General features: G+C 44.8%; 1 protein-coding gene across 1 annotated transcript; it reads left to right on the top strand.

Moving 5' to 3' along the window:
- The first annotated feature begins 7,989 nt into the window (after positions 1 to 7,989).
- LOC132828961 (immunoglobulin lambda-1 light chain-like) lies at positions 7,990 to 15,825 on the top strand. The gene is made up of 4 exons (XM_060846189.1): positions 7,990 to 8,071; positions 8,170 to 8,484; positions 8,856 to 8,906; positions 15,224 to 15,825. The coding sequence occupies exons 1-4, from the start codon at positions 8,023 to 8,025 to the stop codon at positions 15,544 to 15,546; spliced, it is 738 nt and encodes a 245-aa protein (XP_060702172.1). The 5' UTR covers positions 7,990 to 8,022; the 3' UTR covers positions 15,547 to 15,825.
- The last annotated feature ends 217 nt before the right edge of the window (positions 15,826 to 16,042 follow it).

Below are 16,042 nucleotides of genomic sequence, written 5' to 3' on the forward strand. Positions count from 1 at the left end.
TCCCTTTTCCTACCTGTGATGTTGGTACCAATGTGTACAATGACCTCATGCTGCCCTTTGACAATTTGCTGCAACTCCTCCAAGACGTCCTTAGTCCTGTCACCAGGAGGCAATAAACCATCCTGAAATCTTCCTTGTGACCACAGAAATGGCTGTCTGTGCTCCTGAAGCTCATTTGGACTTGGCCAAACCCTGCTTACCGCAAAGCTAGTCATGGAGTCGAATAGAGGCCCAGTTGAAGTAAATGTTCCTCATAAGACAGTGACAAAACTCCCAGTATCAGCCGAATATAACCTCCACCATACTCCGTCCATGACAAGTCTATGCTTTCCTCAATGGAGAGACCAAAACTGTGCACACATGGTCTTACCAAGGCCCTGTGTAACTGCAGTATGTCAGCCCTACTTCTGAATTCCAATCCTCTTACAATGAAAGCCAAAATGAAATTAGCCATTCTAATTGCTTGCTGTACCTGCCTATTTACTTTCATTGACTGTGATACGTGGACACCCAGATCTCTGTCTCTCTGTTCATACTTGCCAATGTATTATCATTTAAATAAAACTCTTCCTTTCTGATTTCCACACCAAAATTTACAACGTCGCATTTAGCTCCAATGTGATGTGCCTGCCATGAGTTTGCCCACTCACTCATGTTGAGTAAATCACTTGTAAGTCTCTTTTCATCCTTCCTCACAATTCACAATCCTGCTTCGTTTTGTGTTGTCAGTAGTTTCATTATTTAGGTCAATTGTATATATCGCAAATAGCAAAGCTTGCAGTATCCCAATCGTCACTTCGTGACCCTCAGAAAACATTTATTCCCACTCTCTGTTTCCTGTCTCTCAAACAACTCCTGATCTATGCCGATATATTATTTCTTATCCAATCTGCTTTCACTTTGCACACTAATGTCTCACCAGGGATTGTAGCAAAAACTGTCTAATAGTGCAAATGCACCAATTCCACTGGGTCTCCCTTATCTACTCGATTTGAGGCATTGTCAAAAAGCTCCATCAGCATGTTTAAGCATGGATTGTCTTTCCTAAACCTATGCTGGCTTTGTGCAATCTCACCAATGTTTTACAAATATTCTTTTATTATTGTCTCTAGCATTTTGTCCCACGACCGATATTAGTCTATTTGGTTTGTAATTCACTGTATGTTTTCTTTCTCCCTCCCTTTGTTAATACTGGATTACATTTGTCACTGTCCAATCTGCAGTAACTGTTTGAGAATCCAGAGGATTCTACTTAGATTAGATTACTTACAGTGTGGAAACAGGCCCTTCGGCCCAACAAGTCCACACCGACCTGCTGAAGAGCAACCCACCCAGACCCATTCCCCTACATTTACCCCCTTCACCTAACACTACAGGCAATTTAGCATGGCCAATTCACCCAACCTGCACATTTTTGGACTGTGGGAGGAAACCCATGCAGACACGGGGAGAATGTGCAAACTCCACACCTGAGGCAGGAATTGAGCCTGAGTCTCTGGCACTGTGAGGCAGCAGTGCTAACCACTGTGCCACCATGCCACCCACAAAGAGTTTCTGAACCCTGCGCATGGGTGGCTACCCAAAGGAAATTGATTAGATCAGTTTCCCTACAGTGTGGAAACAGGCTCTTTTGGCCCAACAAGTCCATACCAACCCTCTAAAGAGTAACCCACCTAGACCCATTTTATAAGATGATCATCAGTGCATCCAATATTTTTGGGGACACTTCTTTCTCACTCTGGAATGTAGATTATAGGCTTTGGCGATTTGCCAAACATTAAAACCAGTAAATCTCCAGCAACATTTTTGCACTAATACTGATTTGTTTCAATTCCACTGTCTCACTACATCCTTGGTTTGCTATCATTTCCTGAAGGTTCTATGTCCCCTCTTGTGTAAAGACAGAATCGAGGTGTGTGCTCAATTCTTCTGTCATTTCTGTGTTAAATGGAGAGCCACAGAAGTTCATGTTGAGATCACTGGATCTGTCCAGGACTTTGGTGGAGTCTCACTGTCAGAGCTGAGGACGGAATGTGTTTTGTTAAACATTCAAGTTTCCAAGGGCTTCACAGCTTCATACAACTGAAGTGTAAGGTGGAAAATGTGGCATTGTTTCTGCACAGGCAGGAGAAATGCACTGAAGAACAGCATCATGCTTTCCATATACTGACATTATACTGCACAGCAGGAAGTTCTACTCCTTCAGCACAACTGGAAAAGGAAACGGCTACATAACCATTCTAAACTCCTGGGCTAATAATGCATTTATATGGCTGTGTCCTGGAGTGCCTTTGGCTGTCGTGAACTAGTTATTGATTGGAATGGCCAGAGGCTGCATTGCCCTCTGGAGATATTCAAAAGAAGTGGGAACCAGTACAGGTTTGATACGGTGTCGACCAAAGCTTTACCTCCTGCAAGAGGAGGGGAAACAGAATACTGATGAAACAGAGACACATCATGCTACAGCAAAGTCAGAGTGAGCTCAGCTATGTTGAGGGTCAATAGAGTGGGGCAAGGCTGGATGGTCCTTGCTTTAATGCTGGGAGTGTAAGATTAATGGGATAAAGGTGTGGATTGGCACATGGAAATGTGACATTGTTTCCATCACAGAAAAATGCTTATGGGAGAGTCAGGACTGGCAACTCAACATTCTGGAGTATAGGATCTTTAGGTGAGACACAGAAGGGTGTAAACGATGTGATGGAGTAGCACTATCAAGTAAGGAGTCAATTATTGCAATAAGGAGAGATGATATCTTGGCAGGGTCTTCAAACAAGGCTTTGCGGGTTCAACTTAGGACTGTTAAGGGGGCAGTCTCCTTACTGGGTACTGAGTGTATCCTAGGCCTCCAAAGAGTCAGCAGCAAATAGAGGAGCAATGATGTAGACAGTTCACGGAAGTGTGTAAGTGTAATAATTGGGTAATTGTACAGTAGATTTCAACCTTCCCAACATATTGGTGAAAGCTGATTCTTTTGGAAAAAGAAACAAGACGATGGAGTATTTAATGAATGGCATGACACTGGGTGGCTCAGAGGAACAGAGGCATCTGGGGAAATTGTTCACAGATCCCTGAAGTGGGCAGACCATGTGAATAGGATAGTTAAGAACAGGGGACACTGGTTTTCAGCAGTGATAGTATGGAGTATAAGATCAAGGGGGTAATGATGGAGTTGTATAGAGCATTGGTTAGGCCACAATGGAGTACTTAGTGCAGTTGTGGTCACCTCATTACAGGAAGGATGTAATAGCACTAGAGGGTGTACAAAGGAAGTTCACCAGGATGTTGCCTGGAATGAGCAATTGAGCTATAAGGAGAGATTGAAAAGGTTTGGATTGTTTTGTTGGACTAGAGAAGACTGAGTGGTGACGTGATTGAGGTGCTTAAGATTTTGAGGGGTATGGAGTGTGTGAATAGAGAGCGGTTGTTCCCCTTGGTTGAAGGATGACAGTTTTTGGGTAAGGGGCAGGAACTTCAGAGGAAATTTGAGAAAAAAAAACATATTAACGCAGAGTGTGATGGAAATCTGGAATGAACAGCCTGGGAAGGTCATGGAAGCTGGAAACCCATCAACTTTTCAAAATGCTTGGATGAGCACATCAAATATCATAATATTCAAAGATATGGGACAAATGTGGGAAATTGCATATTTAGTGATAGTTATTGTTGGTGCAGGCTCGATGGACTGAAGGGCCTTTTCAGCGTTGTGTGACTCTGAGAACTTCAAGAATAGTGAATGTGGTCAAGAGGTGGATTAGCCCACGAGAGTCTTCCTAGCTTTCCTAATGGCTGAGGGAACTCCAGTACTGTAACTGTGACTGTATGAGGTGGGCCTGGCTGGAAAAGGAAAAGAATTTCAAACATTTAGAGGTTCTTTAAATCACATCTTTGAGATTCATCTGAAGAGTCTGACAGGTGTTTCCCATCTGGTGCACACCAAAGGTTAACCTGGGTGTCAGTGATATACACTGTCTGACCTCAGTGGGGTCAGGCTGTGAGGTCAGTGAGTAATTCTAACTTCATCAATACAGTGAAAGGCCTGATTTGGGAGATTGTTTATCACTCACTGTTCTTCCAATTGTTCTGCTTTATGAACTGTCCTTTTAAATTCCGATACCACACACAAGCAGTTTGTAGCAAAATGTGTATAACTCAGATTCCAGAATGAAATGTGGTGAGAGGTGGTGACATTGCATGGAACTGGAATACAGGGACATCCAGAAAGCCTTTGACAAACTATTACACAGGAGATCACAAAGGGGCAGGGGAAAAGGGTGAAGAATAATGAATTGAATTGAAATGTATTGGAGGAGATAAACAGAGTGAAGGGGTTAAGAATATTTTCTCAGACAGAGTTCAAAGTGGAATGTCAGTGTCTGTTCTGGGATCATTTCCAGAACAAAGGTAGAAAAACAACCTGAAAATATAACAAAATCATTATCTCATATTCAGGAAATTCTGAAACACTGGCCACTCCAGTTCGCTGCTTGGTGTTTGCTCCCCCAGACCTCCATGTTGGACACCCAGCACCAACACCTCAGGGCACGCTCCTTGGGCACTGGCCACATGCCCCCCACATCCATAGATGTGGCATCAACACCTGCCAGCCTCTCCTCATCATCATGGCACATCTCTGATCCACCAACAGTTCTGCACTTCAGAGTGTACTGGCAGCTGCCAGGGCAATGCTGCAGCAACCACACTGTGTACGCAGGGACAAAGGGCTGGGGTCAGTCCTGGGGTCAGTTAAATGAGTGTCAAGGTGGGGGCGGAGTGGAACCAGGAGCACTGCTGTGACAGGGAGGTGGAGGGGCTCAATGGTGGGGAGGGTCAGCAGCATCCTGGCTTGTGGAGAGTACCAAGATGGTGAAGGGGATGGAGGTAGTCTTAAAAACAGTATTGGCAGAGCCAATTGTGCACGTGAGGGCATGGGATACTGCAGGAAGGGGAGTTATAGACAGTCATCGCCACTGTGGCCTCCAGAGGGGAACCGTGCAGCTTGGTAGTAGACATCACTAAACTGTCGTGACTTGGGTTGGGGGGCATGGTGGAACATTAAAGTCTCAATTAAATGTGATGGCTGTCAAAGTGTGGGGATTTAGTAACAACAGGCTGTGCAGGGAGAGCAGGTAAAGGGACAAGTGAGTTCATGAGTTGGTTGGACCTGTGTTCCAGGCGGAGCCTGAAATCATGGTGTCCAGTCTGACCTGCTTTCCCTTCCACATCTGTCAATCCGTGTGAATGATAAATGGCCGGGATCACATCCGTGTGGGTGAAGTCCGAGGCAGTTCAATGGGTAAAAAGAGGACTCCATTTCTGTTGGCGTGTGGAGTACAGGTTCACATCATTTACCTCACACCATCCCATGTGTGTTGGGTGCAAATACTGGCTACATGCAATGACCACCATGTTACTGATCCTTGCCTACAGACATCTCAATGTTGCAGAAATGATCACAGCTGACTGTAAAAGAGGCAACTGTGGGTCACAAATACCACAATTGCTGATAGAGAGGCACAGATTCCATTCCCCACCCGATCTGGAAGTATTATCTGAAGAGGTCACAGCTGTTGGGTCTCTCAGATGCTGTCCAAGATATAGGAGAGCCAGGGGCTTTCATCCTGATGAGTGAGGCTCAGTATTGGTGCGGGTTACAATTTCCCAGGTCACCAGGACAGAACTGTACCAGCCTCTGGATTGGCATCTCCAACCTGCAGGCATCGTATCACAGTCTCTTGGGAGGTGACAGTGCTGTTGGCTGGCTCCTTCTGGAGAGCAAGATAGTCTCTGTCACCCAGGGATTTAGATTAGATTACTTACAGTGTGGAACCAGGCCCTTTGGCCCAACAAGTCCACAACGACCCTCCGAAGAGCAATCCCCCCAGACCCATTCCCCTACATTTACCCCTTTCCTAACACTACGGGCAATCTAGCATGGCCAATACACCTAACTGGAAACCAGAGCAAACCACACAGACACGGGGAGAATGTGCAAACTCCACACAGACAGTTGCCTGAGGCGGGAATTGAACCTGGGTCTCTGGCGCTGTGAGGCAGCAGTGCTAACCACTGTGCCACCATGCCTCCCACAATTCTGCTGCTCAATTCTGGGGATACCTGAGCTGTGGCAACTTCCCACAGTGAGAGGTAGAATCCAGCTAGTATTGGACAGGAGGGGCACCATAGAGTAGTGGTCAGTCATTAATGAGGCAGGTTTGAACCATAGCACAAGAAAGCTGCTCAGACTCATGAACAGACACAATGAAAACTTGGCAAAACTGACAATGTGACAAATCATCTTTACTGTTTCCTTCCATTCACATGGAGTTTTTAAATAACTTGATGCAAAACAGACCATGCTATAGATTCCGAACAGAACTGGTTAGCCTCCTTAAACAGTGATGTTTCTGTTACTTAAATGGGTGGAATGGAATCTGAGAGATTTGGGTACGGCTGCTGTAAAATGATGTTATATTGAGGTTGACTGTGTTCTGGACAGTCCCTCTGCTTAAAATAACAGGCCCCAGTTCCTGCTGGGGGTCAGGTGTTTGTTCATTTCACCCACTCGGAGCAGCTGGATTGGACGGCACAAACCACCCTCAAATACTGAAAGCTGATTGGCTGAAACTGACTGCTCAGCAGCTTCATTCAAACTCCTTCAACATTCCCATGAGGTTCCATTCATTCTCAATGTTCGGGTTCCATGGAAATAACAGATATACTTATTGTCTAAATCATATTCACCATTCTGTGCAATATTGTTAATTGTGTAACTGGTCACCTGGTGGTCAATAGCAGGTTAGAGTCTGATAGTTAGGTGGCAAGTAGATGCATAATTAACTAGTCACATGCTCAGCTCTTTCATGTTCACACAAACTGTGACAGAGCAAAATTATCCAAACATTAACTGAGGGGAATCACCAACACCTCAGGCTGGATATTCCCCCTGGGAAGGGAAACAGGAGTTGGGAATGTCACTCTGCTCCAATCCCTCATTTGGAGGCTGGAAACACACACACATTGGAATTCGCACAGAGGGATCCTCTGAACTGGCCTGGAGACGGTCCTCGTGAATTATGGGTGGACGGAGTGTAGCCCCTTCACAGGGCAGCATTTAGTTGCTCTAATACCCAGGCGGGCAGGAAGGGCCTTACCTTATTCAAACAGGCCCCTACACAAACTGGAAGTTGGAGACATGCTGGAAGTGACTCATCAATGTCCATTAGTTCAGTGTTAACAAGACCCGAACAGAGTCCAATTGGGCACCTGCCCTACCCTGCTGGGCCCAGACCCGCAATGTCTGAAATAGCTGGAGCTGGGAATGATGTTGAAAACTAAATATTCACTTTCTACCTCCAATCATGCCTCAAGTCGGGTTGCAAATTAAATAAGGACTATGTATAGCAGATATTCAGTAAGTGTTGTGTGCTTAGGAGTTTGCTGAATCTATTTTCTTGCAAGGAGCTATTAGCGCATGCAGAGAAGCAAATTATGTGATCGAAAAGATTGTGCAGATTTTAAAGTTTTTGTTAGGGTGGCATGGTGGCTCAGTGGTTAGTACTGCTGCGTCACGGTGCCAGGCAATTCTACCCTTGGGTGAATGTCTGTATGGAGTTTGCATATTCTCTCTGTGTGGGTTTACTCCCACAGTTCAAAACTGTGCAGGTTAGGTGAATTGGGCCTAGAAAGAGATTTTTGATAGTAGGTGTGAAGAACAATTTTAACTCCAGGGCTGGTCAGAAGATGCAGTAAACATAAAGGGAAATATCAGACAATAAACGAGCTTCAGTGTAAAACGTGACAGTGTTTCCAGTCGCACTGAGGCATCACTGCATCAACCTGAATCTCTGAGCCTGAATGGGCGGGTTTCAGATCCTTGCTCTGGTTGGTCAGTGTGAATCGCTCTCATTTGCACGGATTTCCTTCCTGTTGTGAAGGGCTCTATAACTGGCTTCAATGGGAACCTGCTGCCACAGTCTGTCCTAGATACAGTCGCTGAAGGCAGGCAGCTCATTGACAGAAATGATGTGGATCTTGTGTTTTCTCTGTTCCCTGGCAGTGTGGCTGGGCTGTAAGTAAAACACTGCTCCTTCCACAGCAGCAGGTTGGGGTTTTACAGTCACCTTTAAAAGGGTCCATTTCTGATGTTTAATCCTTGCTCTTTTACAGATGGACAGTGTCAGACTCTGACTCAGCCTGCACAACTGACTGTGAAACCGGGGAACACGGCCACACTGGACTGTAACATTGGAACGGATGATGGCAAGGTTGTGCGCTGGTACAAGCAGACACCAGGATCAGTTCCTCAGTGGATCTTCTATTACCATTACTCGCACAGTGCGCCTACCTATGGGTCTGGGTTTAGCAGCGACCGTTTCACATCGACAGTCAACAACGACCACAACATTTACCAGTTAATCATCAAAAACGTGGAGGTGAATGATGCCGCCGTCTATTACTGTGGAAAGTGGGTTAAATCGGCCAGTGCTAATGTTTCACAGTGACAGAAGGTAACACAAAAACTGATATCAGGAAATAATGTCCTCCTAATACCATTGTATTGCATCAAATACTCTAATATTTAAGATTTCATAAATAACTTTAATGTTGTCCTTCGGTATAATATTTTCCAATTGTCGTTATTTCATAATTGGTAACTTTCTGAAATCACTGCCCACTACCGAGTGTTGGTGACATTTTCATGTCAGTGTGTGGATGTTGTTGTGAGGTTATTCCTTACTGTCCCACACCATCTGGGACACTGGGAATACATGATCAATGCTGGTACTGGAGTATCTGAAGGTGTTTTCTTTCCAGTTCCAGGATCCTGGATAACTGTATGGACTGAACCCTAGAACATCACACTGTGTATGTGTTTGGGCAAGGGACCAAGCTCTTTGTTGCAGGTAAGTGGCTGAGAATTCCCTCTGTGGATACTAACTGTGAATTTAGGCACTTGATTGAAACTTGATTATTTCCTCATGCCTGTTTCTTAACCTGAGTGAAAATGTTGTTTGTTTCTCCAGAGTCTAGCAGCAGAAGCAGAGCAATCACTCTTGGTGCTGCCTGAGTTTGTGCTGTTTCTGACATTAGCTGTTAGTTTTGTATATAATAATGTTTTTGTTCATAAGTGCTCTGATTTGCCAAACTCCTTTTTAGCTTCTCTGCATTAGCTGCTGTACATTTGTTAACACGTTTGGTGTAGACTAATTTTTTTCAAAGGTTATAAAGTGCAATGTTGGAAGAAAAAGGGTTAAATTGCAATTCTCTTGGTTCAGTTGTTTTGTTTTAAAATGTTCAAAAGTTGCTGTAATGGGATGAGTTAAATCTAAAGAAAGAAATTTCTTTGATTTTTTTTTTTACTTTTCATGTCCCAAAGCATTTCATGGTGAATTACTTAATTGAAGCTTTGCCATTACTACTCAACTAAACAGCAATGTGCCTACGCGTGACCCGTTATTACTTTTGACATTAATATTAGAAGCAAGTCTTTTCAGAATCCAAGCATATCTAATGCAGTGCTCAATCAGATGTCAGTCTCGTTCCTGAGTCAATATCTCTTTACTGTTGTCCTCACTCCTTTTTCAGTACATCAATAACTTTGTCAGTGCTGTTTTCTATTTTTGCACTGATCTGGAACCTTGTGTTAACTTTTACTTCTGAAGTAACTCCACAGAGGCAAGTATCCTGTCACCAAGATGTCCTTTATTTACCCGTGCATAAGACATGACACTGATCCAGTGTCCTCAGAGCCAGCTCTGAGTAAACAGGACCTCCTGACGTTGTTTGTTTATCTCCATACTTTTGATTTTTTTTTCTCTGTGGTGTGTGTGTGTGTGTAAGCGCAGTGACTCTGAAGACCCCATTGTGCAAATAATTGTATTTAATCTTTCCACCACCAGGAAAAGGGACCCATGTGGCCAGGGAACCAGTGACAAGCAAAACCCGATAGGGGAAATGCTTATGGGGAAAACAAAGTGAAGCGGGAGAGTAGAACTGGTACTCCTGTTTATTTTTTTTCTCTCTCTTGATACAAGAAAGGAGAGTCTTTGACACACTGATCCAGCTTCCTCAAGAGGCAGCTCTCTGAGTGAACAGAATCTCTGACACTTCTGTTTGTTTTTTTTTATATTTTTACCCTCACACTAAACTGTGGTAGTGCTTATTTATTCCCCAGCACCCATGTTGTGTGTGTGCAAGTGTAAGACACCAGGTGCACGAATCTTTATTCCGTTTTCACCACCAGGAAGCAAAGAAACACCTGAGTCACCAGTGACAAGCAGTGCCCTTCATATCAAAGGGCAATGCTGTGTGATAAAACAGTGAAGGCGAGGGCAGGGATTAAATCAAAATAAATTTGGAGGGGGAACACTCCTGTTCATACCTGTCAACCAGTGCCCTTGATGGGACCAGATCAACATCATCAATAAGGGAACTCCTATTCAATGAGGTCCACCTGGCTGACCCCGTCACAATCATTACATCCATCCCCCTCTCAGTCCAGGGACAGACTTGTTAATTTTCTCATACCGTTTTTAGGGGCGTTTACCCACTGGGTCCAGTTACTCCGACTCAGCCTCAGATACACAGCCTGACTTTCGCACCCGGAGTGTGTTGAAAGAAATTGCTCCTTTTCTTCTGGTGGTAAAGGTGCTGAGGCTGCGGCATCCACATGTAAACTGTCTCTCTCGCTTAGCAGAGTCTGTGCCAAGCATTGGTGTTCCTGCTACTGTTTCACTTCCTCGTTTTCCCCCTTGCCCAGGTCCTTGAAGATCAGATTTAACCTGGTATGGTGTCTTCTCCCCAACTGCAACTCTGTTGGAGCTATACCTGGAGTTGTACGAGGGGTGGTCAGATAATTATATAGGACCCGGGACAGTTTTGTAATGTGTGAAGGTGGAAGCTGTTTCTTAAAACTTGTCTTCAAAGTTTGGATGGCTCTTTCTGCCAGACTATTGGACAATGGATGGTATGGAGCTGTCCTGGTGTGCCAATGCCATTCAACTTTAGGAATATCCTGCTGGAAAATGATGGCCCATTGTCTATGACCATGGCTATGTCTGCATTAAATCCTGGCCACCAGACATAACCTCTCATCAACATCATCATTTTGTACACCCTGAATGTTTCTGGTGGAGTTCAGCCAGTAATAGATGGGGACCTTTGCTTGGGACACTCTCTTACACTCCCCATAATAAAATGCCATCCTCTACAGTGATCTGGTCTCACCGAGTCCAGGGCAGTTGCAGTTCTGGTTGTGATGACCCTTTTGATGTTTCCCCCATTGCCGCCAGCTGTTATGTTTTTCCAGAATGGGATCTTTTTGTGTCCACGTTCCGATATTTACAGCAATGGCTGGAAGGGACTCCGGAAAGTTTAAACCCAGAACTGACTCTTCCAGTGAAGCACTACCATTCATATATGTACCAATGGGAGGTGGCTCAATGCATCCGCACTTTCTACTTGGCCTCCGCACAGTGTAATTGTATGCACCTAGACTGAGAGCCCAATGCTGAATTCGAGCTGAAGCTATGGGTGGCACTGCCTTATCCTCCTCGAGTAGCCCTATCAGGGGTTGGTGGTCTGTTAGTATTACAAATTTGTGTTGTATAGATATTGATACAATTTTCTCACACCAACGATAACCGCCATACCTTCCTTCTCTATCTGGGTGTATTTGCGCTCTGCATCAGCCACCGTCCAGGAAGCATACCCGATTGGGCATTCTTCTATATTTGGGCCATCTGTGAGCTAACACTACCCCGATACTCTACAGGGAGGCACTGCCCATCAGCGCCAGATCTCACTTGGCATCATAGTGTGCTAACACCTTGGCCGATGATAACTGCTCCTTCACTTCCCTAAAGGCTACGTCTTGGCTACGAGACCATTTCCAAGCCTAACCATTTTCCCATAGCAGATAGAAGGGTGCCAGGATGAGGCCAGGTTATGTATGAACTCTCTGTAATACCTCACCAATCCATGGAACAGATATGGGAGCTGGGCCTCCTTTGATTGCCCTCACTATCTTCCAATGGGTGTAGCCCAAGTAGGTCACTTGGCGTGCCCTTTTAAGGCATATGCCTGTCTTGGAGAAACATCTAAGGACAATGTCCAAGTTCTCTAGTGCTCTTTATTGGTCTTCCCTTTTATTAGTACATCATTCCAGATAAATGGAAACCTGGGGTAGATCATATAAAATTTTCTTTCTAGTCCACTAATACATTACACAGGTTTATGGTACCCCAATTGGCAGTCCCATGTATTGGTACAAATGCTTTTGAGTATTAATTGGGCATATGTCTGGGAATCCTTATCTAACTGAGTTGCATTACACATGCTCATGTCCAGCTTCATGAAAGACAGCCCCTGCCAGACTTGTGTATAAATCCTCTGTGAGGGATTGTGTTTTTTTTTCCAGCTGTAAAAAGCGCTTTACTATTTATTTAAAATCCCTACAAAGGTGAATCTACTCATTGGGCTTCACAATCGGTACGACTGGTGCTGCCCATTCCTCAAACTGTACTGGCTCGATTCCTTCACGTTGTAGCCTCCTGATTTCAGCCACTCCTTCTGCCCGTAGGGCAGATGGGACTGGGCAGGCCTTGCAGATTCGTGGAATTGCTTCCTAGTCAAGATGCAAAGTGGCCCCTGTTCTTTTGACAGTCCCTAGTCCTTCCCAAAAATGTCCAGGTGTCTTCTTAGGATTTCACTCAAGCAGCCATTTTCTAATAGAAAAATGTTGAGCCAATCAAGGTGAATCTTTCTCAACTAATTTTGCACCATCATACAAGACCCGAACCGCTGTTGTACCTTTAATCTGCAACGGTTTCCCAGTATAGGATCTCAATCTAGCTGAGGTCTTATGCAAACTTAAGAGTTGGAGTCTAGAGCATTCATTTGTTAAAGACGACTGGTTTTGCAATCATGGATACAGCTGTGCCGTTATCAATCTCCATTAGAACCAGGTGACCATTCAACCAGACATTTTGGTTCTGATTTGGATGTTGCTAAGCAATTTAGCTGTTCCAAACCAAAGTTGATGGGCTTTCCAGGGTGTGCACTCTCTTGGATACCAACCTGAGTTGTTTTACTCAATTCAGGTCTAGCAGAAATCTGTTGCTGTCTCGAGTTTGCAGAATAGCAGCAACTATAATGGCCTGCCAGCCCAGATCCTCAAAATGTTAACTGTTTGGCTGAGGATTGCCGCTGTTTTAGGGTTTTCCTGTGGGCTGACCTAGAGTCCCTCTGTTCAGGATATGTCCTGAGTGAGGCTGTGCTATTGCCTTCACTCCAGTGCTCTCTCTCAAAGTTTAGTCGGCCTGGCAAGTCCATGGATCTCCCCTGTAACTCTTATGTGCCACATCCTGCATTTTCTAACGACAAAGCCAGTTGTAGTGCCTGTTTGAATCCACTTAGTCTTTTAGGTTGCAAGCACTTTTGCATGGTTACATTATTAATCACAGTCTTGTCACATAACTCCACTGAGGCTGGTATCACGTCACCAAGTCACCTTTTATTTACAGGTGCATAGTACTTGATGCTAGTCTGACTTTCTCAGAGCCAGCTCTGAGGGAACCGAACCTCTGATGCACCAGTCTATATCTGTCAGCCACATCTCCCGAACTGGACCAGATTAACAGCTCCAATAAGGGAACTCGTATTCTGAGGTCCATCTGACTGACCTCGTTACAGTCACTACAACTTGATCCTTCAACAATTCTCTTGCCTTCAGATGTTCCATCTCCAATCCTTCCTCAGCTTTTCTCCTTTCCATTTCTGGGGCAGGTTGTTTGCTGCAAACCATCTAACGTTTCTAGTTTCTTTAAGAGCACTTTCTTATTTCACACACACGAGGGACTCTATTTCATTCTCTAGCTTCAATTTCTAATGATTCTGACGATGACCATACCAATGCTTATTTTGTGTCTCGCCTTCTCCTTGAGCAAGGAAGCCCCGCCTCACTCAACGTAATCACTTGTATTAATATGGCACCTTTTTTAATATAGAAGAACTGTCCCCAGGATGTACATGTAGAAATATCAATCAGAATGTTACCACACCACGTAAGGAAGCGTTAGGCCAAAGCCCAAATTGGAAGAATTTAAGACATTTTACAAATAATTCTCCCTTCGTACCTCATTTGTCAGGCCTTTAGTTTTTACCTCCTCACATTCTCCCAATACATGCTGGAACTCTCCCTCCGCTCCCTTTCCTTCATTGTCATCGTTTGCTCTCATTGCTCCTTGGAGACTTGTTGCTTTGATTTAGGTTTTGCACGTTCTGAGGCTGGAGCTCAGGTTCTGAGGGGAATTCACTGAGATGGTGGTCTCAGACCCGAATCACTCTGTCGCTGGACTGTGGCAGGAGTGACAGTGCAATGAAAGGGCTTGCTGGATTTATGTTTTGCTTGCTGGAGTTTCAGTACTGACACCTCAGACCAGAGCCTTCACCACTCGCTCACTGTGAGCTGCTGCTGGACGTCATGTTGACATTGAACTTGTGCCAGGAGTTAACGTTGCTGCATTGTGTCCACTGCCAGCAGCCTTTCCTCATTCAGAGGTCTCTGGGAAATAAAGATGGGCGGTGGTGGAGGGGGAAGAGGAGGTATTGAGCTGGGGAAAGGATCATTGAAGATCAAGCAAGAAGCTCTTACGTTTTTCTCACCTTGAATGGGCTAATTGGAGCATCCTCATAGACCATTCCATGTCCTGTTACTCCATTAGTCTGTAGAGCTCAGGACCACACACACCTAGAGCTTTGTCAAAGCTGTGGAGAGATTGAGGTACATTTATTCCTGAATGCACGTGGCAGCCATTGGAGGAGCACAGAATCATCATTGGCTTTCAATCAGCAATGAGCTCCGGAATCCTGCTCCCTTCAAACACGGATATTAAGATCAACAGCAGTACCCCTGGTGAACTCCCCCAGGATCAACCAACTTAGTGCAGATCCATATACAACCATTGAGACGGATGTGAATTCCTCACAGTGAATGATGCTCACATTCACAGAGTCACCAGAACAATTGGTTTGACATCCAAATTAGTACTTTCTATTGTCACAAATCTCAACAATCTTAATCGAGGGATCCTCACTCCAACGATAACCTTCTGAGGCCCAGTTCTGGAAGCTGCAACATCTCAAACCTGTTCTTATTAAACTGAAATGATGCTATGTCCTTTGCTAACTTTGTATGCAAACATTGTCTTTTCTCTTGCAGCTCAGCAACTCCCTGACCCTTCAGTAAAACTGCTTGGGCCTTCAGACGAGGAGATGTCCAGGAAAGGAGCCGGAACGTTAGTTTGTCTGGTCAGCAAACTGTCCATGGGCTTTGCTGCGGTCAGCTGGACAGTGGATGGGAGTCCGACGAGCAGTGAGGTCCAAACCAGCGTGGTGTCCCGTGACCCGGACAACAGCTTCAGTCTCAGCAGCTACCTGACCGTCCCTGGCAGTGATTGGAGCAGTGGGAAGGTGTACTCCTGCACAGTGCAACAAGGAACAGCTTCAGAAACAACTGCAACAGTCTCTCAATCCGGCTGTTAAATATTTGGAAGTTTCATGTGTTTGCTGTCTAATTTCGGCAGAAAATGTCACTTACCTTCCACCCCTTCACCATTACCTACCCTCTTCCTCTGGAGTCTGCTGCATTTTGTGTTCCTGTTTTGCTTTGTGTGATTGTATTATGTTTGAAGTGTTTGTGCCTGAGGCAGGTTCTGTTCAGTTTCCCATTTAGAGTTTCATGGACCAGGTTCCAGTCAAGAATTTCAGTTCATGTGGGTGCTGTGATCAACACCCCATGCTGGATTTCATGTGAGTTCATGATCAGCCAACAGTATCAGGCTAGTAATGACTATTGCTTTGTAATGTACAATAAAAAGTTTTGAGATTAACGAGTTTTCATTTCTCTGGAGGGATACATAACAAAGGGCGTGTAGACATTACGTGGCAGAGCAACTCAGTCCTGTCGAGTTAAGTGACATGGAAACTCTACAGTGTGGAAACAAGCCATTCAGCCCAACAAGTCCACACTGACTCTTCG

Source organism: Hemiscyllium ocellatum, chromosome 28 (assembly GCF_020745735.1).
Source record: "Hemiscyllium ocellatum isolate sHemOce1 chromosome 28, sHemOce1.pat.X.cur, whole genome shotgun sequence".
NCBI classification, from domain to species: Eukaryota; Metazoa; Chordata; class Chondrichthyes; order Orectolobiformes; family Hemiscylliidae; genus Hemiscyllium; species Hemiscyllium ocellatum.